The sequence below is a fragment of the Camelus bactrianus genome, chromosome X, assembly GCF_048773025.1.
Source record: "Camelus bactrianus isolate YW-2024 breed Bactrian camel chromosome X, ASM4877302v1, whole genome shotgun sequence".
Lineage (NCBI taxonomy): Eukaryota > Metazoa > Chordata > Mammalia > Artiodactyla > Camelidae > Camelus > Camelus bactrianus.
Genome location: NC_133575.1, coordinates 13,210,406 through 13,238,104, shown reverse-complemented (window position 1 = coordinate 13,238,104; position 27,699 = coordinate 13,210,406). Strand labels below are relative to the sequence as shown.

The 27,699-nt window shown below is 41.2% G+C and overlaps 1 protein-coding gene and 1 long non-coding RNA gene across 6 annotated transcripts in view; one reads left to right on the top strand and one right to left on the bottom strand.

The window, feature by feature from the left end:
• LOC141576353 (uncharacterized) overlaps positions 1-11,855 on the top strand; it is a 47,075-nt gene extending 35,220 nt beyond the window's left edge. For both annotated transcript variants that reach the window (XR_012504704.1, XR_012504703.1), the window contains one exon: positions 11,724-11,855. This is a non-coding gene — a long non-coding RNA (uncharacterized LOC141576353). The remainder of the gene's footprint in view (positions 1-11,723) is intronic.
• NHS (NHS actin remodeling regulator) overlaps positions 712-27,699 on the bottom strand; it is a 340,052-nt gene continuing 313,064 nt past the window's right edge. For 3 of the 4 annotated variants that reach the window (XM_074359290.1, XM_045516346.2, XM_074359292.1), the window contains exons 4-9: positions 16,696-16,758; positions 14,518-14,710; positions 11,769-11,900; positions 7,790-10,771; positions 7,362-7,488; positions 712-4,835 (exon numbers count right to left, since the gene is read on the bottom strand). In XM_074359290.1, the coding sequence (XP_074215391.1) occupies positions 4,220-4,835; positions 7,362-7,488; positions 7,790-10,771; positions 11,769-11,900; positions 14,518-14,710; positions 16,696-16,758 (4,113 nt within the window). In that variant the 3' untranslated portion in view covers positions 712-4,219. The remainder of the gene's footprint in view (positions 4,836-7,361; positions 7,489-7,789; positions 10,772-11,768; positions 11,901-14,517; positions 14,711-16,695; positions 16,759-27,699) is intronic. The other variant, XM_074359291.1, reaches the window with a different exon arrangement.

Below are 27,699 nucleotides of genomic sequence, written 5' to 3'. Positions count from 1 at the left end.
TGTAGTTTGGTACAAACCGGGAAAAGTTATTTTTAAAAGTTGTCTTTCCACAGGGTGAGGTATCACAGACCTTGGAGCCAGATTTGCTGGGTTTGTACCCCAGCCCCAGCATTTAAGCGCTCTATGGCTTTCGGCAATTCAGCTGAGGTAAACGGCTCTGTACTTCAGTTTCCCCATCCATAAAATGGGCACAGTGTGGGGGTGTACATGACTAAACAAAGCACTTAGAAGGGTATCCGGCCCATAAATTTGTGTAATAAAGGGTACAGGACATTACTTAGTGGCATGTTGTCTTAGGTATGTCAAGGTTGCCCATTTTGGGAAGGAGGCACAGTATGAGTAATGATAGAAGCAAAGCAGGTTCCTTTGAAGAAAAGCCTTAAGTCTTTTCCGGGTCCAGAGAGTAGCTACAGGGAAAGTATACTGGACACTGGAAATGTATTCTTTCTCCTCTCAAACGCAAAGCAAGGTGAGAGCCCATTATAGAGACGATGTTTTTTTTTATTATTATTATTATTATTATTATTATTATTATTATTATTATTATTATTATTATTATTATTATTATTATTATTATTATTATTATTATTATTATTTTGCTCACACTTGTGCCATAGCAGTCCCCTCCTTTTTGTCCAGTTCCCTATGAAAAACCTGTTGTTTGTGAAATCCTAAGAATGTATTTACATAACAATGAAAAGAAGTCAGGTGTTTAATTTGCAGTCACGTTTATTTGCAGTTTCTATACACACTTTCTAGGTAATCAAACTTTTCTGGTACATTATTTTGAGAGGGGTTCACAATGAAACTGTCACCATTTTTACTAAAAATAAATACAAGACTTAAAGTGTTGCACAGCTCTAAAATATACAAAGGCTTGAATTGAATGTAAACGTTGAAAACATCTTACAAAAGAAACCATTTTTGCAACAATTTAAAAAGTTCATATTTACAAATATTACAAAAATACAAAATGGATGCAAGTCCATAAACCATTGTCTTTCGGCCAGCATGAACTGGTTCTAGGACCAAAATAGTTACACTGTAACCTTCTTCATAGTTTTAAATCTTTGTCCTGATCTAGTTCTCTAAGTCTGCCACCCCTGCAGCAAATGTACTCACTCACTGAACTTTGGCAAGAGCAAACAGTGTGTTTTGTTTGCTACAACTAGTCCATGTCCTCTACTTGGCCAAAAAAAAAAAAAAAAAAAAAAAAAAACCCAAAACTCAAAAAGTAAGGAAAAAAATTTCCCCCACACAACACAGACATTTTGTAGAAACGTAAAATAACAACAACAGCAAAAAAATCAGCATCAGTGCAAACAACAGAGGAAAAGTTTGGATTGATGTTCTTCACAATACCTAATGTGTGTACCCTGCTTCAAGACGGCAGTGATATTGAAGACGGCCCTCTAAATCTCGGTCTTACATGCTATGTGATAAAGCCATGTAGAGTATTCCAAATGACTAAGGAATTTGATTTTTTTTAAACTCAGTTTGTTACTCAGTACTCTTTTCCACAGTGAATTTTAAATCCATCTTTATTTGGGTGTCTTTTAAAATCTATGAAATATAAAATAGAGAAACTCTGCTATAGATTTTTAGAGTAAACAAAATAAGTAAAACTATATTATAAGGGTTAGTTCTGTGATCATACATATAGAAGGTATTTTATTGCCTCAAAATTCAAGTTGGTATGTATTTTAAAATATATATATGGTACCATTACTTAAATTAATGTCAATAATAAGGAGGTGACATACTTGTTAAAGCCAATTCATGTGTTTTCTGTTCAAGATTTAGAATCACTTTTAAAGCCCACATACCTTTCTTTATACACTTAAAAAACCCCTAACTACACAAAAGCCATACTGCAAACGAACTGCTTTTATGAAAATTACAAAAGATCACCTATTGTGACTGGAAATGACTGTTTCTTATCGCATTTGTCTAAAAACCTTATTTTTAAAAGTTTGCCAAGTTTACTTTTCAAAGCATGAGGAAAAGTTATTTGTGTTCCCATGTGGTGTCAAACCACGCTGGTTTTCTTAACACACGGGTTCCAGTGAGAAATTATGGTCCATTTTTTCAAACCCCCAAACATTTTTCTTTTAGTAAAAAGTATAACACTTCGTAAATGTTCAAATGTACCCTTTACCAAGTAGCTTATCTATCCCAGCACAAGCAAACGCACGCGTGCGCGCGCGCACACACACGTTCTCCCTCCTCTACCCCGCCACCCCCAGCACCCATTTTACATACAAGGATGACAAGAAGTTAAACACAATTTGATAGTGAAGACAAATAGTAGAATAAGACAGCCTTTTTTTTTTTTTCTTTTCAAAGAAACAGAAACCCAACAGCAATCAGATTCTGTAATTCTCACTCTGTAACGTCTTAGAAAGTGTTTCTATTGAAAGACAGCATCTTCTTAGACCAGGCTTTTTCCTTCGTATTGCATGAATGAAACCAAAACCACAAACTTCCTTTCACACATCCTACTTTCCCAAATACCACTTGCGTAAGCTTAAAGCCAGCTGCTTGTCAATTTCTTGGTAACTCTGGTATGTTCTATCGTTCTAATCACATTCTATTCTTTTATGGGCCATATCCCTTCTTAGTTCTCTACTTTCTATCTTCTCCCATTCAAAACATATTCTAAGTACATAGCTGCTCATATTTCTGACATATCATTTTCAAACATTAGTATCAGTTCATGTTAAAATCAGAGGTGTAAAAACCATTTGCAGATTTCAACTTGTAACTATATTTTTTTTCAGTTTTAAGACAAGAAAATTCAAGTAATTTCAAGTAATTCAGCTTGTTTCCCTGCCTTCATTTTATCAGAGCACTTGCCCTGACATCTCCTTTCCCACCCACCACCCTCCCCTTTTGCCATCAAGCAAATAGAGTAAAATCAGACACTCAGTCATATGTAGCATTGTGAACCAGAGCTGTTCCCCGTTTAACAGAGAATATAAATAATGCATATACACAGACCTATTTCCCAACTACATTGTTCACAGTGTCATTTCTGTTAATTTGTAGGTAGCATGAATCTCATCAGCACAGAGAAAGAGCTTCACTGAAAACTCATTGCAGGTACTTACTGAGAAATCCACAGCTCTGTGGCATGCTTATGGTTTGTTTCTGTTAGTTAAAGAACCTGGAGCTAATTGCTAAACTGTTTAAGGAGTCTAAAGATTATAGTCATTAGATTATGTCTGTTTATGTCCCCAGTAGCCTAATATAGAACGTAACCTAAAATGAACTACTGTTTTCCCTACTCATTCTCTTTAAAGCAATCCATTGAAAAATTGAAGTTTAAAGGACACTGTCAAGTGCTGTTGTTTAGGGCTTTGTGTTGAGAATGATGATTTCTCTCATTGATTTTTCCTTTTTTTAAATCAAAAGCATGCTTTTCATTCTGTCCAAATTACCACATGGCAAATCACAGCCATGTGTTACTAATAGTTTGTTTGGTGCTGCAATTTGTCACCAAAATGGTTAAGTCTGAATTCATTATTTTAAATTAATCACATTTCAGTATATGACCTCAAGATTTCCTTTATTTCACCAGTTTAAAAATTCATATTTGATGTTTATCACTCGGAAATCATATTGGTGGACATTTAACTATGGTATTTGATATGAAAATGGTATTCACAGAATACAGTTATTACACTTTATCTGTTGTGTTCTATAAACAGTTGGTGTGTGGTAGATAATTGGCCACGTGTCCACTCGTCATTGATAAATCTATTTACACAGTTTTATCAAAAATATGGTATTTACATGTGTGTAGTTCTTTCTTCTAAATTTTGCTTTAGTTCATTTTAATGTAAAAAAATACCAAACCTCCAGAGTAATTTCATCTTCTTAAGAGTTATGACAGTGAGGGGTTTGTTTTCTGAATAGGTAGCTCTGGGAAAACTTTTTCTAGCTTTCATGAAAAGCAGACATTTTGGAATTCTTTATTATCAAAAGGAATGAGATTGGGTAAATCAAACTATGCTAAAGAAAAATATGAAAGACAGTGCAGCTACCTAGAAACGTGGAAAATAATCAAGAAAGACCAAACCAACTTCCCTTTGCCCAGCGCGTCATATTTAGGAACTCGTTGGTAAGCAGTGGAGATGTGCTGACTTCCGTTCTGCGCCTCCATCTCCATCACGTGACCGAGGTGCGGGCCTTTGACGGCCAGCCTGGCACGCGCCACCTACGTGGAGCTCTGGGAGGAGCGGTCGTCGTGCGGGCTGCCGTCCGAGTTCTCCGTTTCGCCCTCGGAGATGGCCTGCATGGGCGCGTTGTACAGCCTGCAGCGGACGCTGTAGCGGCTGCTGCTGGCCGCGGGGGGGGCCCGGGAGCGGCCCACCCTGGCCGAGGCTGACGTGGCGAAATTCTTGGAGGAAAAGCCTTCCGCGTTCACTCGCGGGGAGCATGGAGAGAGGGGGGACAGGGCTTCGGTTCCGGGTGCCCCCTGATGGGCCTCATGGGTGCTCTGGGGGGCCTCGGCCGTGAGCTCCCCGGGGGATTTGGGCAGGATGGGGCTCTTCAGGATCTCAGTAGCAGACATGCGGTAACTGGAATCCGAGCGACTGCCTTTCTTGAGGAGTAACAGCTTAAACTCCTCATTCGACGTGTTGGACTTTTTGGCATTTCGGTAGATGAGGCCAGGGGACCTCTGGCTGTTCGGGGTGGTCACGTTGCTGTTGGGCGAAGTGACAGAGCCAGTGCTGATGCCACCACCACCACCACCACCGAGGGAAGCTCTTGATTTACTTCGAACAGACATGTCCCCAGAATCTTTTCTTCCAAGTACTTTCCTCTTGGACCTTTTAAGAAAAGGAAAAATCTCAGTCCACGTACATTTTTTTCAATGAAACTGAAAGTGTTTAGTCACATTCGTGCATCTCCTTAGAGAGTGTCTTGGTGCGCCCTGTCTGATCCGACACTCAGCGTGGGGGCTGTGGAGATGAGTAAGACACATTCCTGACCTGGTAGCACTCACAGCCCCGGCCACGTTCTCCAGTAACCAGTGGACTTAAATTAGGTTTTGGAAATGACCATTTCAAATAATGACTAACGTGGAGGCTAGAGGTTCTAGAGGAATACCTGTTGGGAAGTTTTACAAGGATATAAGAAAATACTGCTGACTCCTGCTTAGAGTGTAGGTGGTGAACGACTGTCACTTTCTCTGCAATACAGATCAAATACTCTGATGTCTGGGGTTGGCTTCCAATGAATACCAGAAGAACAAAGTGCATGGAGGTGTGGATGGGACAGGACTAGCCATAGGTTGGTGGTTGATAGCCTTGGGTGATGGATATGTCTCTGTGTGTTTCGGGGGGTTGCGTGGTGCATTATACTATTCTGTCTACTTTTAAAATTCCACCATGTAAAAAAATGTCTTACATGGCTTTTCAAATAAATCAATCAATTTTGCCTGCAAATACCATTTTCCATAGCTGCCTAGGAACATCAACAGGGTGCTCCTCAGTAAACCAACTTTCCGGGAGAAGCTGAAAACCTAGACTACCTCTGGGGCTCTCCAAGCTCTCAAGAAAACAAAATCATTCCTGTCACTTTGAGGTACAGAAATAAAGAAGTAAATCCTACATAAACATAAATCTAAGATTACCAAACTCTGTAAGTCTGCGAAACCTAGGCACTCATCTGCCATCATTATTATTTCCTTTGATAAGTAAATAGGTGTAAACTTAGTGAATTTAGCCACTGAGTCAGCATGACTCAGTTCACTGATGAGTACTGGTAACACGCTTTCTCACCAACCTAAAAATCTATAGGTTCAAGAAAATGCCAGCTTTGCAGTTTGAGACCAGTCTGATTTTGGTTCTCCGAATGCTATGTGGTTGCTATCGTGTGTATGCCAGGGTCTGGCACTCCAGTAGGGTAGAAATTTCAAACTAATGTTTGCTTTTAGCATCTGCCATATTCTAGATCCATGATATTTTATCATCAAAACTGAATACGTGAGCTATAGGTATCCCCATTTACAGTAAAGGAATAGGTCCAGAGGTTTTAATTGACTCGAGACTGGAAAGGAAGTGGCAGCATTGGGATTCAGTTCCAGGTCTTTCTGACTCCACTACTTCCATTCTGTTCACTATTCCAGACATTAGCATTTCGTTCTTTGGGGTAAGAACTTGGCTCTTTACCTTACACAGAATTTAATAACTTGTCCTAAGGTTGGGGATCAAGGCAGGTGAGGGGAATATAATCAGGGACAGAGAAAAATTAACAAATGGTTCTTCACTTTGGGTGGAGGAGTGTGCCTGCTAAGGTGTACACAGAAAGTGTTTCTGATTGGCTCCTTTAAAAAATGTTGTTGAAGAGCAGTGCTCTTTCTGTATGTGAGAACCACATCATCAGAAAACACAAGTTCCCCAAAAAAGTAGAACTCTGGGAAAAAACAGTGGTGTGCTGCTTGCTAAGAACCTGCTTCAAAAAGTGTAACTTCATGAGGTAGACTAGACAGTCCCCAGGTTTTGTCCCTTGGGAGTCGCATCAAGATCACTGAGGTCTAGTGAAGTGGGCAGTTGCAGTTGTGAAAGGAGCAGGCACCTTATGATTGGATAGCTCATCTGATATGGGTTCAGTTTCCAAGGGCAAGTTCCCGCTCTGTTCTTCGGTCACAGGTTGTAAGGACTGTTCTGGCAAATAGGGACCTTGGTCACAGGGGTGCCAGGGACAGTTGATAGAACGTGAACGGTCAGCATGGATGCAACGCTGTCCTGGAAAAGCAGCCCAGAGGATGTCCACTATTCACGGGATATGGAGCATTAAGTTTAGAGAAGGCCAGTGTTCTTAAAGAAATTTAAGTTTTAGGAAGAGAGAAAAATAGGGAGCAGTGATTAGTTGTTCTGAGCTATGAAATGGGTAGGTTTATATACTGTCTTGTCTCAAACTTGGGGCTCTGTTTACTGAGTCAACTTCCATTTCTCTCTGCCGGCATAGGACTATAGCTTTGAGTGTGTTCTATAGGTTAAGAAATTACTTACAAGTCAGAGGTTACACTAGAGTTTTGAGGTTCACTCTTAAATTACTTGACCACAGGTTGTTTTCAAATAAAAACTTGTTCCAGAATGTCTGTCCTAGAGGAAAAAAACCAGCAGCTTCCCTCAGCAGTTCTTAAGAAAGTGTCTCAATTGAGGTCTGACTATATGTAAAGCCATGTATTTCCCAACTTGAATATGAGTCTACCAATTTGATTTGGAAAAATAACTGCTTTGCTTTCTTCTGTTTTTTGCTGAATGTATTACAAGTACACAAGGCTTTTCGATATTTGCATTTGATGAGAGGCACCATAAGAAGCAAAACCTTTGGTACTGTTGCCTTACCTGTGAATGACTGCGAATAAATCCTCAGTTGTTCGAGGTTTGTTTGGAGACACGAACACACTTTCTGCTTCAGCCTGAGAGTCTTCACTTAGTGGTGAAATCATAGAGTCATCACTCGGTGACGATTCTTAAATTAAGAACAAAAGCATCTTTAGGAAGAAGTTATCCAGCACGCTGCTGGGCTTCACTGACTCAGGGAACAAATAAACAATAGTTATGTGACTGTCATTTTTGAAAATGAAAGAGCTAACTGTCACACTTACTCTCGATAATAAAAGCTTTTATCTCAATTGTTTTAATAAGTGAAAAGAAGTAGTGGAGGGAAATCAACAACCAAGGCAGTACCATGTATGGGGAATGTAAGAAAGAAAACCTTCAAGAAGTGCCAAGAGACACCTTTCCATTGTGACAAAGCATCAACAACTGACCTTTCAGTGAAACCTCATCCACACTTCCTTGGGTCTCCTCTGCTCCGCTGTTATCAGAGGCACTTTTGGCTGAAAGACCTGAAGCAACAGTTTCCTGCTCAGAACTTTTTTCAGGGCATGGATTGACAGCTGATACCTCCACTTCGTAGCTGATACTCCCAGGCACTTTGTCATGGTGGCGGCTCATCCCGAGTTGATGCTTAAGTTGATTGCTTTTGTCTGTGGCTCTGGTTGGTGAGTTTGACTGAGAAGTGAGCACATCCGCAGGCTCAGGGTGTGCGGCCTCCTCCCAGTCAACGGAAGGTGCCTTCTGGACCTGCGCTGGGGCTGCATCTGGACTGGCTCCACATTGTCGTATTTCACCATCCAAATCGTTTGGGCGAGCAGCAGAGACCCTCTGAAATTCTTCTGTGGGAAGGTTACAAGTTTTACTTGGTGTGTTTTCTGAAATAGGCTCACTCTCCATATGTATTTGGTCTTTTGTGCCGCTTGAATCTAGAAGAGCAGTACCAGCCGAGGTTACCATTTCTGCATCACAGCAATTCTTCACATCAAAAGTACGGTTTTTTTCTAACTGTAGTTTATCTGGTCCTATCTCCGCTGCAGAGGAGTCTAAAAAGGACAGTATGGTGTCTTCAGTGGAGTACTGACGTGATACTGATTTCTTAGTCATATGTGGCCTAATCTTACCTGGAGACATGGCAGCCATTGTGAGAGTGCTTTCCTCTAAGTAGGGGAGATCTGTGTTGTTGCCTTCTTTTTGCTTAACTTCTTCAGACTTACTGATGCACCTAAGGTTAACAGATTTCAGGACTGTCGGTGTAATTGCAAGAGACGGTGGAGGATTTGACCTCAGGGTTTCTCCTATTGTGTTCTGCTTATTATGAGTGAAAACATGCAATGGGTGACGGTGGTGGAATGGTTTATTCAAGACATTATGAAGAGCACTTAGGTCAAGATGAGTAGGAGGTATAATTGGAAGTTCGAGATCTTTACTCAGTGATAGAGCCCCATCTTTTAAAGACGGTTGCTGTAGTGAGGATTTCCTTTCTGGGACTTTGGGTTTTCTTTTGCTACCTCCAGGAGACAATGGACCAGAAAAGAACGCTGTAGGGAAAGAGGATGTTGGTGTTTCGGACTGGCTTGAGTAGCCGCTTGATGGAGACGCCAGGCCAGCCAGCTTTTCTGGTGATGCCAGTTTAAACTCATTGTCAACAGAAGGAAGGGATGGGGTGGTGGCTCTGGATTCTGACTGGGATGTTTGGGATTCAGAGCTCTCGGGAGATTTGATGCATTCAATCACTGTGGTACCCGTAGCAGTGCTTGAATTAGATAAAGATCTATAAGGATCATTTGTTTTCAAGTCATTGAGAAGCCAGAGGTCTGCATAGTGAGTTGATTCAGCACCTTCTTCTTTGAATGGTGGAATATCTGAGGTGTCTAACGGAGGTTCCTTAATACCATGTTCACTCTGGCTCATCCAAGAAGGCTCCTGCTTGGTGGGAAGATTGGCATTTTCCACTCGAGAAGGCGTGTTGGAGAAGTCAAGAGGCAGCTTCATTTCCCTGGAACTGTGAGGCAGGAGCTGGCCACTGCTTATCTTTGGTTCTTTCTTCTCAGAAACATCTGCATTTCCATCGGGCTTCCTCAGCGATGAGCTCCGTTTAGGTGGGGTCGGCTTTGCCTTTGCTTTCCTGAAGGAGATGCTCGGTCTCCCCTGCCTCCTGTGGTCTAAGTAGTCCTGCCAGGCACAGTCTGGAAGAGTGGGAGGACCCCCAACACCCTGGCCATTCTCTGGGCCCAGGGCTGCATAGTGACAGACATAACTCTTACCACCTTTGAGACCACAGTCAAAGTGCATGGAGGTGTAGTATCCTTCTGTGTCCACCGAGAAGTGAGAGCTTGTGTCTGCTTTGTCTGATGGAGACTTTTCCAGAAAGCTGTCATAAGTGGCCATGCTTGTGAAGCTCGGGCAGCCCAGGCTGTCTGCCTTGGGGCGCTCAGGGCTAAAGTCTTGGCGGCAGGAGGCGTCGTGATGGTGGTGGAGGTAATTCCACTCACTATCACTCGTGTTGCTGTTGTTGGGGTCATCCAGCAGGTCGGCCACAGTGGAGGTAAAGGAGCTGGCCCGGTGGCCTCTCACTTTATCCAGGTGGTCATTGTACTGCTCTGTCACGAAGACACTGGTGTCCTCATTAGCATGAGGGGCCGTGTTTAGTGACAGCTCCGAGTCACAGTGCGAGGAGCCAGTGAGGGGAGGAGAAGCTGCGGGAGGGATCGTCTCTGAGGTCTGTGAGGGGCATGTGGAGCTGCTCCCACTCCAGTTGCCACTGGATGACTGGTGGTCATCCTTCTGGTCCATGTGGCTGCTGAGGAGGACGCCGGCCGTGGAGATGCAGTGGATGGGACTCCCGAAGGTGTCTGAGTTGGAGGAGATGTCACAGCTGCCAGAGTCGGCAGCCATTCGGGACAGACGTGACCTCCCTCTCTCACCTAACTTGTGCTGGGGGCTGTGAAGATGCTGAGAACAGGCCAGGCCCAAGGCAGGCTGGTGTTCCTGTGCACTCGGGCTGCTGGGGGCCTCGCTGCAGTCATTAAGGGTTCTTTCTTGGTCTCCCACGAAAGGCTCCCCCTCTTCGTATGCTGAAGGTTTAGCACCAACTTTGGGCTCAGCATCCCCACCTCTGTTGCCCTCCCTGGGAAGGCTCCGAGATCTTGTGCGGCTGCTCACTGCAGTAGTAAACATGGTGTCGCCTTTGTCTGCCAACGCAGAAATGTTACCAGCAGAATGAGAAAGGGAAGCGGCAATGCTTTGACCCCTCTGAGCTCTGATTCTCCTTCTGGATGGGGCGGCTATCAGAATATCCTCAGTTTGGCACTCCGAGTCCCTGGTTCCAGACCTCCTATTGACAGTGTTGGAAGGGTCTGGATTTGTGTGCACGATCACATTCCTTTCCCTGGCCACGGGCGATTCATCAGAATCTAGGGCACATGGAAAGCACAGTGAGATACTTTATACATTGGCAGATGAACAGACATTCTGAGAGATGTCCACAAATCTGGGTGCTGGCATGTTGGAGCTTTTTCTTACAGAAAAATCCAGCATATAAAATTAGGAGACAGTTAAAATGCTTTGGACATCCTCTTTCTGTCCCTTTGCCTCTCTGTCTCTCTCTCTCTCTACACACACACACACACACACACACACACACACACACACACACACACACTCACTCACTCACTATATATGTATATATACTAAGAGAAGATAGGCTTTTAGATCTTTTGTGAATTCTTTCTCTTCACGATCAAATTAGTTTGCTCCAATAAGTGTCTACTGTTTTGTTTTTTTTTTAACGAAAATACATCTTATCTTCTTGGCTACTATTCACTTTTATTTCATAATATAAACATAATGAAATAAAAATAATATAATTCATTATATGACTTAAATATCTTATTTACAAGAGATGCTATCATAATAATTTTAAAAAACCATAGGAAGAGATATCTTAAACACATTGAACAGAAAAAATAGAAAAAATGTCACCAAGGGTGTCATATAATCAGTATTCAATATTTAATTGAGTACCCTTGAAATTTACCTTTCAAAATAACTAATGCCATAAAAGTATATCTCTCTTCAAATAAAAATACTCTTTTCTAAAATTAAATCTTGTTAATTTTTACTCATAATTTCCACCTTACTAAAACTTTTAAAAATTAGCAAAGTATTATATTTCAGCCGTAAAACCTGAGCATATATGCCTAAATCCATAAGGTCAAACCTTCACAGTAAAGAATGGAGATTTAAAAAGTAATACCACCTGGCTTACTGAAAACAAAACACACACCATTTCAAAACTTCTACAAGTTACCATGTTAACTATTTTTAAGGAAGCTGGTTAACGGTTTCTATTTCATCTCCTTACAGTCGGCACCAGACAGGACGCTAACGAACGACAGTTTTATACCACACCTATTTCTTGTTGGACTCTTCTGGGGATACCCGAGATGGTTTTCCTCCTCCTCAGTTTTCGTCTCCGCTGTAGGACGGATTGTGAATGAACAAGAGAGCAGCGTATACTAGCCTCTCGGTCAAAACCAACTCCTGCAACCCACAAATAGGTCTCATTAGCCTTAAGAAATGCCAAACAGATTTCCATTTGCTTGGAACAGAGTGATATTTATTGATGGGAAGTAAAGAGTTTGGATTAAGCCTGTGAGCAAATATAAGGGAGCTCTTATTCAGCTCTTATTTAAATTATGTTGCAATACATTAAGCTTTACTTGCAAATGCAGCTCTGCACAACAGCTTGCACTGCCAAAAGTAACAAGCAAAGAAGGAGAATCAAAAGAAAGAGGAGTGAAAATAACATCAAAGAATCACTCTCAGACAGAAATGGCTCCTTAAGGACTTACAGCCCCTAGTTACTACTATTTACTGGCCTATTTCTGGTCTTTCTGAAGCTGGTATCTTTGCATAGTAGATCCATAGCCAAGATGTTAACCTGAATTCGTTCAGCTAACATATCCTGACCTGTTTCTTCTTTAAAAGCATCATTGTGAGGGTTTTTTTCCCCCTCGACACACTATGCCCAAGCCCTATATACACACACATGCTGTGAGGAAACAGCAGCCTTGAGATGTTTTTCACATCATCATGTAACTCTGCCTGTTTTCTCCTGCTGACTAAATTGGACACATTTTGGTTTAGCACCAGTATCTTATCAGTATAAAATAAAAATACAGTCTTCAGTTCTTCACTTAAGTGGATCTACCTTGTGTGCCACCTGTAAATAAATCTGGATTTCCCAGTCCATACAATGTGTGTCTGTTTTCTTTGGTAAATACAGGAGGCAAACCATGATGCTTATTAGTTTCTCTCTCCGTAATCACGTTATTGACATGCTACATGCAGTCCTATCAAAACTAGAATGATGAAGGAGGAGGTGAGGAGCTCAAACTCCTGTCTGGCCCAGGCACGCACCATGAATTTTTCAGAGTGAGCTTTGCCTCGAAAGCCATAAGCTAAAAGTGCTTTGGAATCTGGTTGCTTCATCATTTATCCTGACTGTTAAACATGGGGCAGAATGGCATGTTAAACCTTGGTTCAGCTATATAATGAAGCAGTTTGAGTTCTGCTTAGCTTCACAGTGACAACAGTTTCTAGAACTCACGCTGAAAAATCTGCATGAGAAATCATATGATGAATAATTACAGTACTATTGGAGAATTCATACTAATGAAATTTTCCTTTCTTAGTTCCAACCAAAGATTAAAATCCTTCACTCTAATCATGATAATTATGTATCATATGGCATACAGACACAGATATTTTGTGTTACGTGGACATAATTAACAACTTTCTCATTAAAGCTCCTGAAATTAACATACAATCTAGACTTTAGTCTGAGAGTTCCTGAAATAAAGCAGAAGTAAAGATCTTCCCTTCTCCTGAATCACAAGACCCATAATCAAAGGACTAAATTTGAAAACCAGATTTTACTTACAGTGTCATGAAGAAAGCAGGTGCTGCTAATAATCAGATGTTCCCAGAACTGAAAGTTAGTTTAAAAGGGTGCCAAAATGATCCATTTTGACAGCTGAACTCCCCTAAGCCATCTCATTTAGCTTATGGAGATCAGATAAAGTGCCCATCCTTAGAACAATTTATCCTACAAGTTGGATAGGTCTTCAGGAAAATTAACTCCCAACTCACAACCAGCTGACCAACTAGAACTCCATTTTGTCAGGAAGAAAATAGCTACCCTGATACCTGGTCATCATTTGTTCCCCACTTTATATGAGAGAAATTTGAATAAGGTTAATAATGGCCATGTCCAAATGCATCTTCAGCAGCATGCACTCTTTGGTTACATTGTACGAGGATGAAAATCTGTTATAAAATGGCCATTCTGAGATTTTCAACATATGAATAAATTAAAATTTAACTGTTAGAGATGTTTAAAGAAAGCCCAGTGGAGAGATCATTTAATTTCTGTCTTTGAAAGAGTATTATTTTACTTACAACTAAGATTACCAGATTCTAAGATCACCAATTCTGGATATTACAATTGCTGCCAATAAACTTTTCAAGAAGAGTCCAGACAGGCTTGCCTTCAACCCAGACTAATATCCAAAATCTCAGTACTCAGGTGGAGGAGAGCAGAGTGAACAGAAGACACGCGTGCTGGGTTTAGAGTAGAATTCAGCCTTCATCTATACATGTATTTTTAGGTCAAAAATCCCTAAAACCAATGCAGAGGTCTAAACGATCTTTTAAACAAGCCTACTGTCATCCCAAGGAAGCATGGAAACAGATTTTACAGTTGATCTACAGGATCATTACTTGCAGTTTTAGAAACCTGGGGTTTGCTGTTTTCTTTCTTGCATTGCTACGCATCATTATCATATGATTAATCACTGCCACCTTCTCCATTCTTTCAGGCAGCTATGGCCAAAGAGCTATTTGGTGACTTTTTTTTCCAAAAGGAAACTGTCTGTCATTTACATAACAAGCGGCCCAGCAGAACATATGCAAATTGATGTTCAAAACCTGACAAAAGCATATTGAACATCTTCTGGGTTGTATTCTGATGAAAAAGGTATTATTTGTTTACAAAGCGGCATTCTTAACTGGTACGCCCAGCAGCACAGGTTTTGACCATATTTAATACACAGAATATTCTGACCCTACTGCCCCTAAGAAAAGAACAGAACGATACCAGTGACATTGATGGGAATAATGCAAGAAGAAATCACTTGGGCATCTTGCTTCATCTTCTCCTCCGGCGTCGGGAGAGGTAGTGCTTTGCTCCAGTTGGTCTGCTTGTCCAGTGTTGAGGGGATGTTGTGTACTGGGTTTTTCGGCCTCTGCCCTAACATGACATCTGTATCTTCGTCCTCCGGGGGATGGGACTGCAAATGAAGTACACTCAGACTCAGCTATCATGGTTTATACTTAAGCACACACAAGGAATTTCAGAGTTTAGTTAAGAAAAATGAGGTCAGAAATAAACTTTCAGGTGAAAGGAAGAATTCCTAGAAATAGTAAGTACAGCTAATTAAAAGTCATAATTTCAGTAGTCAAGCGACACAAAAGGAAAAAAAATAGGCTAAATAAACATGCTTTTCAGATCAAAGGTAATTAAGAGGAGAGTCAAGGTAGCCAGAAATCCCCAGACTTCAAACTGAAGATGTGAGTCTCTAATCCAGTGAGAGGTAGATTGACTTTCTGGATATCTCTCTCGCCATAAATTCTTCCTGAAAGTCTTGCAAGCTCTCGGTGACTAGGATCAAAGGGAGAAGATGATTTAGATGCCTATGAACAGGTTTGGAAAACTGGCCCGAAAGCCTGGAGTCAGGAGACATTCCAGAACACATCACCTGAAGGACAAGCCGACCTAGTCTGAGAGGCCAGATTCAAATACAAGGAGTTAATTTTACTGCGGGATGATGGCCTTTGTGAATGACATTTTAGAAGCACAGTTTCATTAACACCGCACGTGTAAAAGCGAAAGTGGAGAATCTCCTTTCGCCAACAGCAGTGGAAAATACAGATGCTGTTACTGGGGGAAAAGAGTCAAGTGGGTTTCTTTCTCAAATTTGGAAGAGTAAAACAGTCCTAGTTTATTTTCTTTCAGCTTTGCAGTGTGAAGCTTTTCTTCCAGCTGTGTAGTTAGAGACCTTGACTTCCATGTGATGTTGGAAAATTCTCCATCCAAACCCTTGAGAGATATTAATACTGTCTGACTTTTATTTCAGGGTTGGGCTTCTGGCCCAGATTTTTAAAAAGGCTCCATCCCAATTTTGATTTCAGGGTTGGGTTTCTAAACTAGATTATTAGAAGACTCAGTTTTCATTACTGAACCTAGTTTTCTTTCTTTCCACGATTTGTAAGAAGGTGGCTGTTTGTATAAAATAAACATTTCCTCCTCTTATTCTAGTTAGGTTTTAAAAATATTCTGTCCTAAAATCGAGATTATTTTAAAAAAAATGCTCATCCTCACATTTCGAAGCATCATGCCCTGCTGACTCAGAGGATTTCACATATTGTCAAATGAACTGTTCTCAAATCCCCTTAAAGAGAAGATTGCAGAGACACTTGTTTTAAACTAACCACCAGCGTTTCCTTACCTTGTCAGAGGTGTCTGCAGAGTCCCTCAACACACCCAGCAGGATATTATCCACCCCCCCTTGACAAAAATGTGTTCGCCATGAACGTTTTTAGTAAAACATTGCAGCCTTCTCTCTCTCCAGCTTTTGTGCAGATTCCCAGCAAAGCGAATAGCTCAAATAAAGTTGGGGCACAAAAGACTTTGTTTCCTAGGTAACTTCCAAAAAGGAAAAAAGTTTAGTGTGTGCAGAAGAGATGAGAGAGCAGGAGCTGGAGAGACCCCCCTATCCCAGGCCACATGTTGTAGGCGATTCCTTCCTTCAATAACAGTGAACCGGGAAACAAAGAAAGAATAGTGACCTGACTACAGGCTCTGACCGCAGCCAAAAGCACTTTTTATTTAATGGTGACAGGGACAATTGGCTGCCAGAGAATCCTTTTGTCCTGTTCTCTTTTGATTTGAGAAGCTGAGCCTTTACAATTCTGATAAATATAGGGCAAGTTGAAATTTCTTTCCTCTGAAGCACAAAGTCCAGGAATGGAGTTAGGTGATGCCTCGAACAGCCTAAACTATACCTTAGCGGGGGTGGGGTGGGGTGTAAATGGGAAAAAAGCCAATGACATGAGTGTCTACATTATGTTTTATTTAATTCAAGTTAGGAAGATACCACTCTTTAAATTGATTTTAAGGGATACCTGTTAGTTAGAAGCAACAGTCTGCCATAAAGTTCAAAGAGAGAAGAAAGGGAAAGTGTCTTTAGAGAGCGGAATAGGCTGTGACCAGTACCTTTCTACTCCATGGGGTCATGTGGCAACATTCAGTGGGGGAGGGCGAACGGGTGCTGTTAAACTATGAACATGAAATGCAAAAAAAAAAAAAAAAAAAAAAAATTAAAAACATGCACACAACACGTAGTATAACCTGGTTAAGCCAAATCTATGGTATTAATGAATGAATATCCTGGAATAACTAACGCCCGCCCTTCCTTCCGAACGCGTCTTTGTTTTATGAGAAGTGGCATAAATAGTGGTTAAGAGCGCAGTCTCCGGAGCTAGACTGAGTGCCAGGCCTGACTCTGCCAGTTATTTGCTGTGTACCCAGGGGCTCCAAGGTCCGTTTTCTCATCAGTAAAATAGGAAAATAATAGTATTTACCTTCCAGGGCCATTGTGAGGATTAAATGAGTAAATATACATAATAGGCTTAGAAGAATCCTGGCACTTAATAACATTAGTGTGACCTGCCGCCGCTGCTGTTGCTACTGTCACCCTTACCTGGTAGCTGCGAAATATCTGTGAAGTTGTCTTCGTAAATTGTAACTTTCTATTTTTTAGATCCCAGTCCCATTTGGTAATTTGGGAGAGACAATTATTTTCTTTCCTTAGAGTGAGTTTATTTTCTTGTGAACCACTTGGAAGAAAATTTCTTGTGTATAATTTCCTCCTCTGGACTGCCCAAAATTTTCCTCTTCCTCATGTTCATAGGCTATGTTTGAAGACAGGTTTCATGGGTGTGTGACCTGTGCAGTCACACAGGGCCCCACACTCAGAAGGACTCCTTAGTTTAATGCTTTCACTGTCTTGAAATTCTTAGTTTTTGAGTACGGGGTCCTGCATTTTCACTTTGCACTGGGCCCCACAAATCATGTAACAAACCCTGTTTGGAGAATAACCTAGTAACCAGAATCCTCTTTTCAGGATCTACTGAGAAGGACAGTGAAACTCTTAAACTTGAAACCACTTTCAGCTTTGGATTCAGTTAGCTCTCTATTACAGCACTTTCCACATATAGCATTGCTATACTGTAACATGAATTATCCCTGGATGTGGCTTTTTATCTATTAGGTTATGAATTCCTAGGGATCAGGGGCCACATTTAATTTTCTTTTCAGTCTTCCATGATGCTCGCAAAATGCCTCCTCATTGGAAGAGCTCAACAAATTATTTGTGCACTTGAATGATACCAGCTCTGTATGTTTTTAGCAGTGATGGGAAACCCAAATAAATTAAGGGTCGTGCTCAGGCTCTCAGGAGGAGACACCACAGAATCCAAGAGTACTTACCGTCTTAGTGCGAATAGGCGAAAACAAGTAGGGGAAACCACAGGCAGTGCCTGGTTCCATCAGGAGCTCAGTATTGATGTATGCAGTTCTAGTTATTCTTAAGCCTGTGGCACACATGTATTTCAGGGCAGTGGTGAGGAAGACTCAAGGTCTAATTCTGTTTTAAGTTTCTAAATTTTCACTGACAGGGTTGCTCATTAATTTTTAAGCAAGGCAAATGTCATCTCCTTAGGCCCAGTTAACTTTGATCTAGATCTTACTGAAGACATATGATTTTGTAGGCTCCCCCATTGAAAGCGATCATTTTGACAGATGTGGTATATGTGGCCTGAGTTCAGAGAATACCTTGGCTCTGTCATAGGACTCAGTCATAGATGCTGATATGCAGGTCTCTCAAATAAGACTGCAGTATGCAAAATAGAGAACTCAGGGAAGTAGGAAAAAGGGAACCTGAACGCAAAGCCTACATGGCAAACGAACCTGTTTCCAAGAAACCAGAGGTGTCTCAAAAAAATTACACAGCAGGAAACTGCAAGGCAGAAAACATTAGTGATATTAATATCAATATATTAATTTTGGTAGTTTGTCTTAAATCTCCTTAGTCAGCTTTCCTGTTGAGTACTTTTTCCGGGAGTGAGGGGTGAGTGGTTTTCCTCATCTGTATGAGAAACGCCCCCATCCCATAAACAAGCATGAGGTAACACCTGGGAATGACTAAGGCTGGCAAGTCCAGAGAGAGCGCAGACCATTTGGTTTGGTCACCCACCATCATTAAGTCAAGGTCTCTGTGGGTTACACTCCACAGAAGATTCCCTCTCAGCTAGTTGATTTACAATATTATGTCAGTTCCCAGTGTACAACCCACTCTTTTGATAGTGGCGCCGACCTCCAGCTTGTGAGAGCTGAACCTAGGCACTCCTGAGCTTGTGTGTGGAAGGATTGTGTCCTTTGGTTCCACCACCTAGAAACAAGCACTCGGGCCCCTGCAGATGGTCTGTCGATGTAGAGGATTTAAGTTTATAATATGCAGATGGGCTATGGTTTTATTCCTGCCATGAATTAGTAACTGCCTTAGTGTAGTGTTTTAAAGCATCTTCTTTCCTGGATATTTGGTCAAAGGGAAAAAAATCGTTTTGAATATTTCTGATTAGACTTTTATATGGTGAATAAAATAATCAGGTCATACCATTTTCCCCCTAAATTATCTGAGAAATAAAACTGCAAGAGAACTGCTACCTCGGGGCATCTCTGCATGGCCCAGCATGCCATTCCTTAATGTGCAGATGGATAAGGTTAGGAAAAGCTGCGTACTGATCAAACTTGTATGAACAGAATTATTCTTTAAAGGCTCTATTTAAATTAATCTTTTTGCTTATTCAGAGTAAGACTTGTAAGGGCAGGAACCCATTTCTTGTTCACAGTATTCCTACTGCCTCAGTAATGCTCAGTCAATATTTGTTGTACTGCTAACACCGCCACGTGCCTGGCATAAGCAAACAAAAATCCTCTCTAAAGAAATAGTGTCAAATTATTTCTACATATAATTGTTTAGTATAACATCCAGCACAGAGTTAAAGATAATAAGGCAAGGAGGAGACAAGTCAGCATGAGCAGGAAGCATCCCAAACAGCAGATGCTAGAAGCAGACCCCTAGGGAATCCTGCCATTGGAATTATTGCACCTGCAGGAGTAACAGTGATCAGCCTTAGCTTCCCCAGAATAAGAGTGTGGGAAGATTGTTAGACCACTCATTCATTCATTCAGGAGCATTTCTTTGATGAGGGTCAAAATCAGCCCCAGTATAAACAAGCTCTCAGATTAAAAAGAATATCTCCTTCATGAGTATATGCATGTTCACTGTTCGATTCTTTTGACTTTTCTGTACTTTTCATGAAATTTTTCATTAACAAAACACTGAAGGAAAGTGCAGAAAAATTTCTCCTTCCTTTTCCAGGCTTCCATTCTGGCCCTCCCACTGGTTTTGAGAGGCCTCAGACTCCAAGTTGCACCATTTTAGAATCAGCCACCACCAGTCATCTGGTCCCTGACAAAAGATGCTTCTTTGATGCTTTCACAGAATTTTTGTCCTTGCTGGCCCCATCAATTATATACATACTCTCAAACACTTTCCCTAACTTCCTATGGAACTGCTTCAACAAAAGCTGGAGTTAGAACGAGTGTTCAGAATAAGAAATAACAGACATTATACTCAGAAGCAAAGAAATTTCTTTGGTGAATAATGAAAGAATATTTTCCAAATGCCAATTTTTCTTGTGATGTGTATGTGAGAAAAGTTCATGTCTCCACTTTTGTGGCTATGTACAAGTATTTGTCCAAAGATCTCAAACTTTCTCCAATCTTTCTCTTACTGCCCAAAGAAAAACAAATAATCCCTCCACAGTTTACTTGCTTTTCGGCTTTCTTTTATATGCTGACGGGGGCTTATTTTGCTTCAAAACTTTCCAAAAGACATCTGTTAAAATGTTGTGGGTATTCCAGCAGGAAATGTTTTGAAAAATTGGCTCTGGTTTATGATCTAACCGATACCGCATGGCATTTACAGCAGTCCACTTTCAGAGCTGATTTATTACTGTCATGCTGTCTTAAACATGAGAAATGTTTACTAGAGAGTAGATGTTGTGGCACATTTGAATACAGGAATAAAACCTTACAGCGAAGATGTCCATTGCGAGCCATGCTGGGTACCTAGTGAGGTGATCTGAGATCTTACTCCCATTCTGTCCTGGGGCCCGTTTGTCCTTAGACCAAGTCCTTGCATTTCTGCACATATTATGGCCTATCTGTGAGATTGAGGGGAACTTGTCTGCCTCAGTTTTTCTTTACTGGAGCGTGTGTACATGTTGTACATAAATATGAAGTGCTTTGAGCTTTGTGGAAGGCTTAAAGGAGTTTGGCAATACCTTCTTCACACATCACTCTTGCTGCTGCAATTACAGTGCACTGTTACTCCCTGAGACTGTCCCAGTCTCCTGCTGGCTGGCACTGCGCTCCTACCTTCCGGACATGTTTAATAGCATCGTTTTAAACTCATACTTGTGCTTCTCCCTTTCCTCTCTTCTCCCCTACAACCTTTACCAAAGTGAACAGCAGTGGGAAAACAAAATGGTGAGGTCAGAGTTCAGGATACATGCTAGGCTTTCCCTGTCCGAAGCCTTTCTTCCCTTTCCTGGTTTCTCCTTTGTCACTGCACTCTCCCCGGCAGCCAAGGCCTTCATATTTCCACAGAGGGCCTGAAGTCAGCACCCCAAGTGCCCCAGCCCTTCACACCACACTCCCAGCCACGGATGCCTCACGTCAATGTGCTGTGAACTCCTGGTGATACACCCAAAGGAGTAAGTCTCTGCAGCAGAATTCTGGACAGTGGTTGCAGCCTAGATATTTGGAAACAGGTGCCCACTGAAATCTTCCTCTTTTAACCACTTCATGCATTGATACCTGTTTAAAACACTAAAATGCCTGAACATTCAGGACTGGGAAAAATGGCCTTATCATTATTGGTATGTCTGGTTTTCCAAATCATACCTTCATTTCTCTTCCCTGACAGATATTGCCACCACCGCTTCCTCAATATTCCTGAGAAGCACTTTGCAAAAGAAAATATACAAAAGGCCAATATGCATATGTAAAGGCACTCAACATCATTTCTCATCAGGAAAATCCACATGAAAACCACAGTGATATACTACTGTATATGAGAGGGGCTGAAATTAAAGAGAGTAATAATACCAGGTGTTGGCAAAGATGTAAAGCAACTAGAACTCTCATAAATTGCTGGGGGGAGAATATTCAGTGGTGTAGCCACTTCAGAGATTGGCAGTGTCTGATAAACATATGTCTACTTTTTCTTAAAATTAATTTTAAAACTTTTTTTAATATAAGTATAGTTGATTTACAATATTGTATTAGTTTCAGGTATACAGCAAAGTGATTCAGTTATATATATACACATATATTCTTTTTTAGATTCTTTTCAATTTTAGGTTATTACAAGATACTGACTATAGTCCTGTGGTATGCAGTAAATCCTTGTTGTTTATCTATTTCATATTTAGTGGTGTATATCTGCTAATCCCATACTCCTAATTTATCCCACCCTCACTGTTTTCCCCTTTGGTAACCCTGAGTCTGTTTTCTTTGTGAGTCTGCTTCTGTTTTGTAAATAAGTTCATTTGTGTCATATTTTAGATTCCACATGTAAGTGTCATCACATGATATTTGTCTTTCTCTGCCTCACTTACTTCACTTACTATGATAATCTCTAGGTCCATCCATGTTACTGCACACAGTGGGATATCTATGTATGTGTGTGTACACACACACATATATACACCACATTTTCTTTATCCGTTCATCTGTCAGTAGACATTTAGGTTGCTTCCATGTCTTGCTTATGTAAAGAGTGCTGCTATGAACATTGAGGTGCATGTTATCTTTTTGAATTAGAGTTTCCTCCAGATATATGCCCAGGAGTGGGATTGTTGAATCATATGCCAACTCTATTTTTAGTTTTTTAAGGAAACTCCATACTGTTTTCCATAATGGCTGCACCAGTTTACATCCTACCAACAGTGTGTAGGAGGGTTCCCTTTTTTCCACACTCTCCAGCATTTATTACTTGTAGAACATATGTCTGCTTTAATTCTCTCTTAGGTATTTGGAGATAAGAAACATAAGTATGTCCACAAAAAACCTTTTACAAAAATATTTATAGCAGCTTTATTCATAAAAGCCTTCCCCCTGCCAAAAAAAAAAAAAAAACAAAACCTATAACTAGAAACTCAAATATCCACCAAGAGCAGAATGGATAAACAAGTTGTGGACTACTGTATTCATACCATGGAATAGTACACAGTAATAAACAAGAACATGCTACTGATACATGCAACATCGACCTCAGAAAAACCATATGGAGCGATAGAAGCCAGACACAAAGGAGTACCCTGCTCATTCACTTTTGAATCCTGTTGATAGATTGATGGACGTTTTGTGTATGAGATCAGCCCCTAGTGAGCAGAGCTTGGACAGCAATGGCAATGGTGCAGTTTTCACCCTAAGAGAGGCTTTCTGAAAAAGTGTGGAGCCACGGAGAATTTCCGTCCTTTTGATCTCAGCTGCAACTGAACAGAAATTCTTAGGGTGATAAAATGCAGAATGATTTTATGTATTTCCAAGTTCAGCAACACTTTGTTTAATGGCATTCTATTAATGAAGCAATTTAAATGTGCAGAGCATAGCAGAATTATATTTTGAAGCATGCGTGGAAAGTCATCTACACGTGAATGGAAAAGAGGGCCCCAGGGAAGCCGGGAGGGAGAACACTTCCACCGCCACTCCGTTGTCTATTCGCAGGAGTTGCTCTGGACTGTCAAGAAGAGCACAGAACAAGGCTCACTGGACCATGATCCCTGTGATGTTGCTTGCTGCCAGTGAGCATCTTATTTATCCCCTATGGCCAGCCTTGCCAAGTAGAGGGGTCATTGCCAAGGGCCACTCAGCGTCAGTCCTCAAAGGTTGCTAGCATCACATAAAAGACAGGGGCAGGGAAGAAGCAGGCTGGGCTTTGAAGTGCAGGGAAGAAGGAGGCTTTGAACTGCTGTAGCCAGCACAGATACCTTCACCCAAATCCCAGGAGCTGGCAGCGTGCGTCCCAGAACAGCCCAGACCCGCATGGGAGGTTCCTCCTCACCCTCCGGGCCTTCCCTCAGCTGGGGGCTCAGAGGCGCACGATAAGTGAAGAGCTGTTGCACGTTTGGTCCCAGGCAAGTGACACTTCTCCCTTGTAACTCAGGCCAGATGTGGCAAAAGCTTGGTAAGGTCATACTGGACCTCAGCACAGCAGATTTTTTTTTCTAGTAATGATGTGTTTTATATAATTCATATATATATGTATATATTTTAAATAGACTTTATTCTTTTAGAGCAGTTTCAGGTTCACAACAGAATTAAGCAGAAAATACAGAGTTCCCACATAGCCCTTACCACCCACACATATATACTCCCCTGTTGTCAACATCCCTCATCAGTGTGGCATATTTGGTACAGTTGATGAACCAACATGGACACATTATTATCAACCAAAGTCCATAGTTTACATTAGGGCTCACTCTCAATGTTGTATATTCTATGGGCTTTGACAAATGCATAATGACAAGTAGCCACCACTATAGTATCATACAGAATAATTTCATTGCCCTAAAAAATCCCTTGTGCCCCATCTATTCATTCCTCCCTCCCCCCCCTCCCCAAACCCCTGGAAACCACGATCTTTTTATTGTTTCTGCAGCTCTGCCTTTTCCAGAATGTCATTTGGTTGGGTCATACTTGACCTCAGCACAGCAGATTTTTTAAAAATAAAAAAAGGCAAAACCTTCCTGTACATAAGCCATGCACATTCCTTCTTTACTTTTCCTGTCTTTTTTTCCTTTTTTTAATTGACTCTTTTTCGGGGAAGAGGGGGTATATAATAGCTCCATGAACGTTAACACATGCAGAGACTCATGTCACCCTACCACAATCAGGATTCAGAGCGTTTCCATTGTCCCCAAAAAGTCCCGTGTGCTATCCCTGTATCATCACCATCTCCCCCGACTCCTAGCCCCTGGCAACCACTCATCTGGTCTCCACTGCTGTGGTCTTGTCTTTTTGAAAATGCCAGATGCAGTTGTACCTTTTGAGACTGGCTTCTTTCACTCAGCATAACTCCTTTGAGATCCAAGTTGTTGTGTGTATCAGTAATTCCTTCCTTTTTATTGTCAGTACTATTCCATTGTCTGCTTACACTTTGAACAATGAAATGTCTCAGGTATGCAAGAGAATGTCAACCTGAGAATATTCTGTAATGATGTGTACAGACAGGTAACTTTATTGGCTCTTCCACAGCCAGGATGATGTTTGGAGAAGAAAGAATTCCAAAACTAAAATCTGCAACAGAGAATTTTATTTCTCACAATATTTAATATAAACCAGACTCACTGGCTAATGTTTTCATTAGCTATTGTGCTGGCTATTAAGCTGTTGTCTGTCAGCTCCAAATAGATTTCTTCCCTACTCTGTTATTGCCTGGACTCTGCACACAACATTTCTTCCTCGCCAGCTGCTCCCTCTTAGGTTCTGTCCTAGGAATGTCAGCTGCTTGCTGCACTCACTAGCTCCGTGTCACCTAGTTTCCCATTTTCCATGTCAGTCTTACAATACCTTCCCCATATTGAATCCTCTCTATTAAAATAACTGCTGTGGTTACTATTCTCCTTACTGGACCTTGATTGATAAAAGTAGGTGGTACCCGGCTTTTGCCCCTGACTTGCTTGTGTCTGAGGCATCTGAAGTGCTTGCTACTTCCGGTTCCTCAGTCCAGTGAGGAAAATACGAATAAGTGTGATGTCCTGTAGGATGTCAAGATGATAACGATCTCTGCAGCTTATGGCAGAGAGCAGGAGAGCTGATGTAGTCTCAAAAGCAAACTGCTTCTGATGACCCTTGAAAGTGGGTATAAAGGAAAAAAGTATCTGCTGAGGTCAATAGCTGTATCATTCCACACACTAGGTGTTGTGCTGATTTGTTCCAAGAAAAATACCATATTGGAACAGCAGCTACAAAGTCACAAGCTACATACAGCCAGTCCCCCAGATCTGTCTTCCTGCTGCAAAGGCCAGACATGTGAGTTAAATGGAGAGTGCGCTAGGCATCACCACTCCTGCAATCTTACGTCTGAAACTGCTGTCAGGCTTTTCTCTCCGTAGCATACCATGCAGGAACCTCTAGAAATGGAGGAAATTAATCCTATACACACAGGGCCTCGTATCTTCATAAGGCACCACTCTTTCTGATCATGTTATTTCTGTGCTCAAAACCCTTCAGTAATTTCCTACGCCTGTGGAATAAATTTCGACTTTTTAGTCTGACATTCAAGATCCTTCAAGATCTGGTCTACTGAAGAAGCACTGCAAGCAAACCAGACTATTCGGCTTCATGTATATGCACTCCACTTTCTCCTGCCTCTGTGTGCTTGTTTTCATGGTTTCCTTAGCCTGTGATCCTTTTCAGATTTTTACTACCCCATCCTTCAAGGTCTTAAATGCTACCTTTACCAGGAAGTTTTAATTCCTACACCCGACCCCAATCTAACACCCCACACCAGTTAGGTATTAATACCTTAGATTCAGTAGCATATAATTTCTTTTAGTAATCATGTACTCTAGATGGCGGAGATTATGTCTCATTCATTTTTGTATTCCTCTAGGTGCTCGGTTAATTTTTTTCAAAATCAAGGAATAGGGGAGAGGGCATTCTAAGTGGAGATGATGTTTTGCGAGTGCAGGATATTTTCTAGAGACACACATGGAGTTTGGTTTGGCTGAGGTTTAGGATCTGTGCAAAGGATTTGTGGGAAATCCATCTGCAAAGGTAAGTTAGGACCAGATTGTACAGAGGCTGGAGAATTGGACTAAGGATTTTAAATTATTTCTTTAGGCAAAATGGAGGAATTACAGGTTTAGGATTAGGAAAGAATTTGTATGTCAAAGATTCTCATACCAAAGTTAGAATTTTTCTTAACTGGTTTAAAGGAGCAAACAGATGAGATAAGGGGAAATACCTAAGCTGAAGCAAGAAAGACTTAATTTGGATGGACAGAACCACTTTAAGACAGGTCATAAAACAACAAAATATTTCTCAGAGAGCTTGCAAAACCATTAAGGTATTTCATAAAAGCAAAACGAGACCTGTCTGGGACACTGTGGTATGTGTAACTCTTTTATAGCAAAGGAGAGGCTTGGTCAGCATTTCTTAGTCCCAACTCTTATAAACCAGCAGAATATTGGAAATCTCTAATGTGGACCCACGAAGAATGGGAAGGAGGGAAGAACCTGGGTAAGAGAAGACGGAGCAGGGGATGGGAGAGTGAGGCAATGAGAAGGAAGGTTTGTATCCCGGAGCAGGTAGATGCTGTTGACATCCCCTTCCTGCCATCTCTAGTCTTTCATCTTCTCTCTGGCTCAGAACTCCATTCTCAGCCTTCTAACTCTTCTGTAAGCTAGTTTAGTTGTTCTCAGAACCTGCCTTCTGATAAGACCTATTTTTTTTTTCTTCTTGATAGAAAATGGAAGAGTAAACATGGTCCTTGTTTATAGCTCTGGACTATGACCAAGGAGGTCTGGGTCCTAGTTTGAGTGATTTACTTCCCAATAAGGCTGTTGGAATGACCCCTGACCTTCAAAGGCACCCCCTTAGTAAGAAGAAAAGTATGGTTTGACAGATTTTTATTGTAAAATCCCTGGATGCCAGTGTGGTAAGTTAGAAAACTATCAGGCTATGAAATGACAAACCATCTCTGATAGTCTTTCTTGGTTCATTTTATCAAGTCTGACAAAGAATATTACCATGAACACAATTGGAATAAGTTAACCATCAACCTTGGTGATAAGGATTTAGGCCTCAGTATTTCTCTGGAACCTGATCAACATTCGCCATCAGGCTCCATCTTGTGTCGAGTATCTTTATCCAGTACCACAGAGACCATTAGACATCCTTCCTATCCCCAGATCACTGATGAGGGACACTTGGTAGACTGCTGGATCCTCTTACCACATTTGAGGAAGGATGACTTCCATGCCTGTCGATCTGGACATCAGAATCTAAGCAAGGACTTAGATTTCAAGAGTCCCCATAGGCTGAATGAAGCAATAGATGTTTCAGTGCAAGTGCTGACTC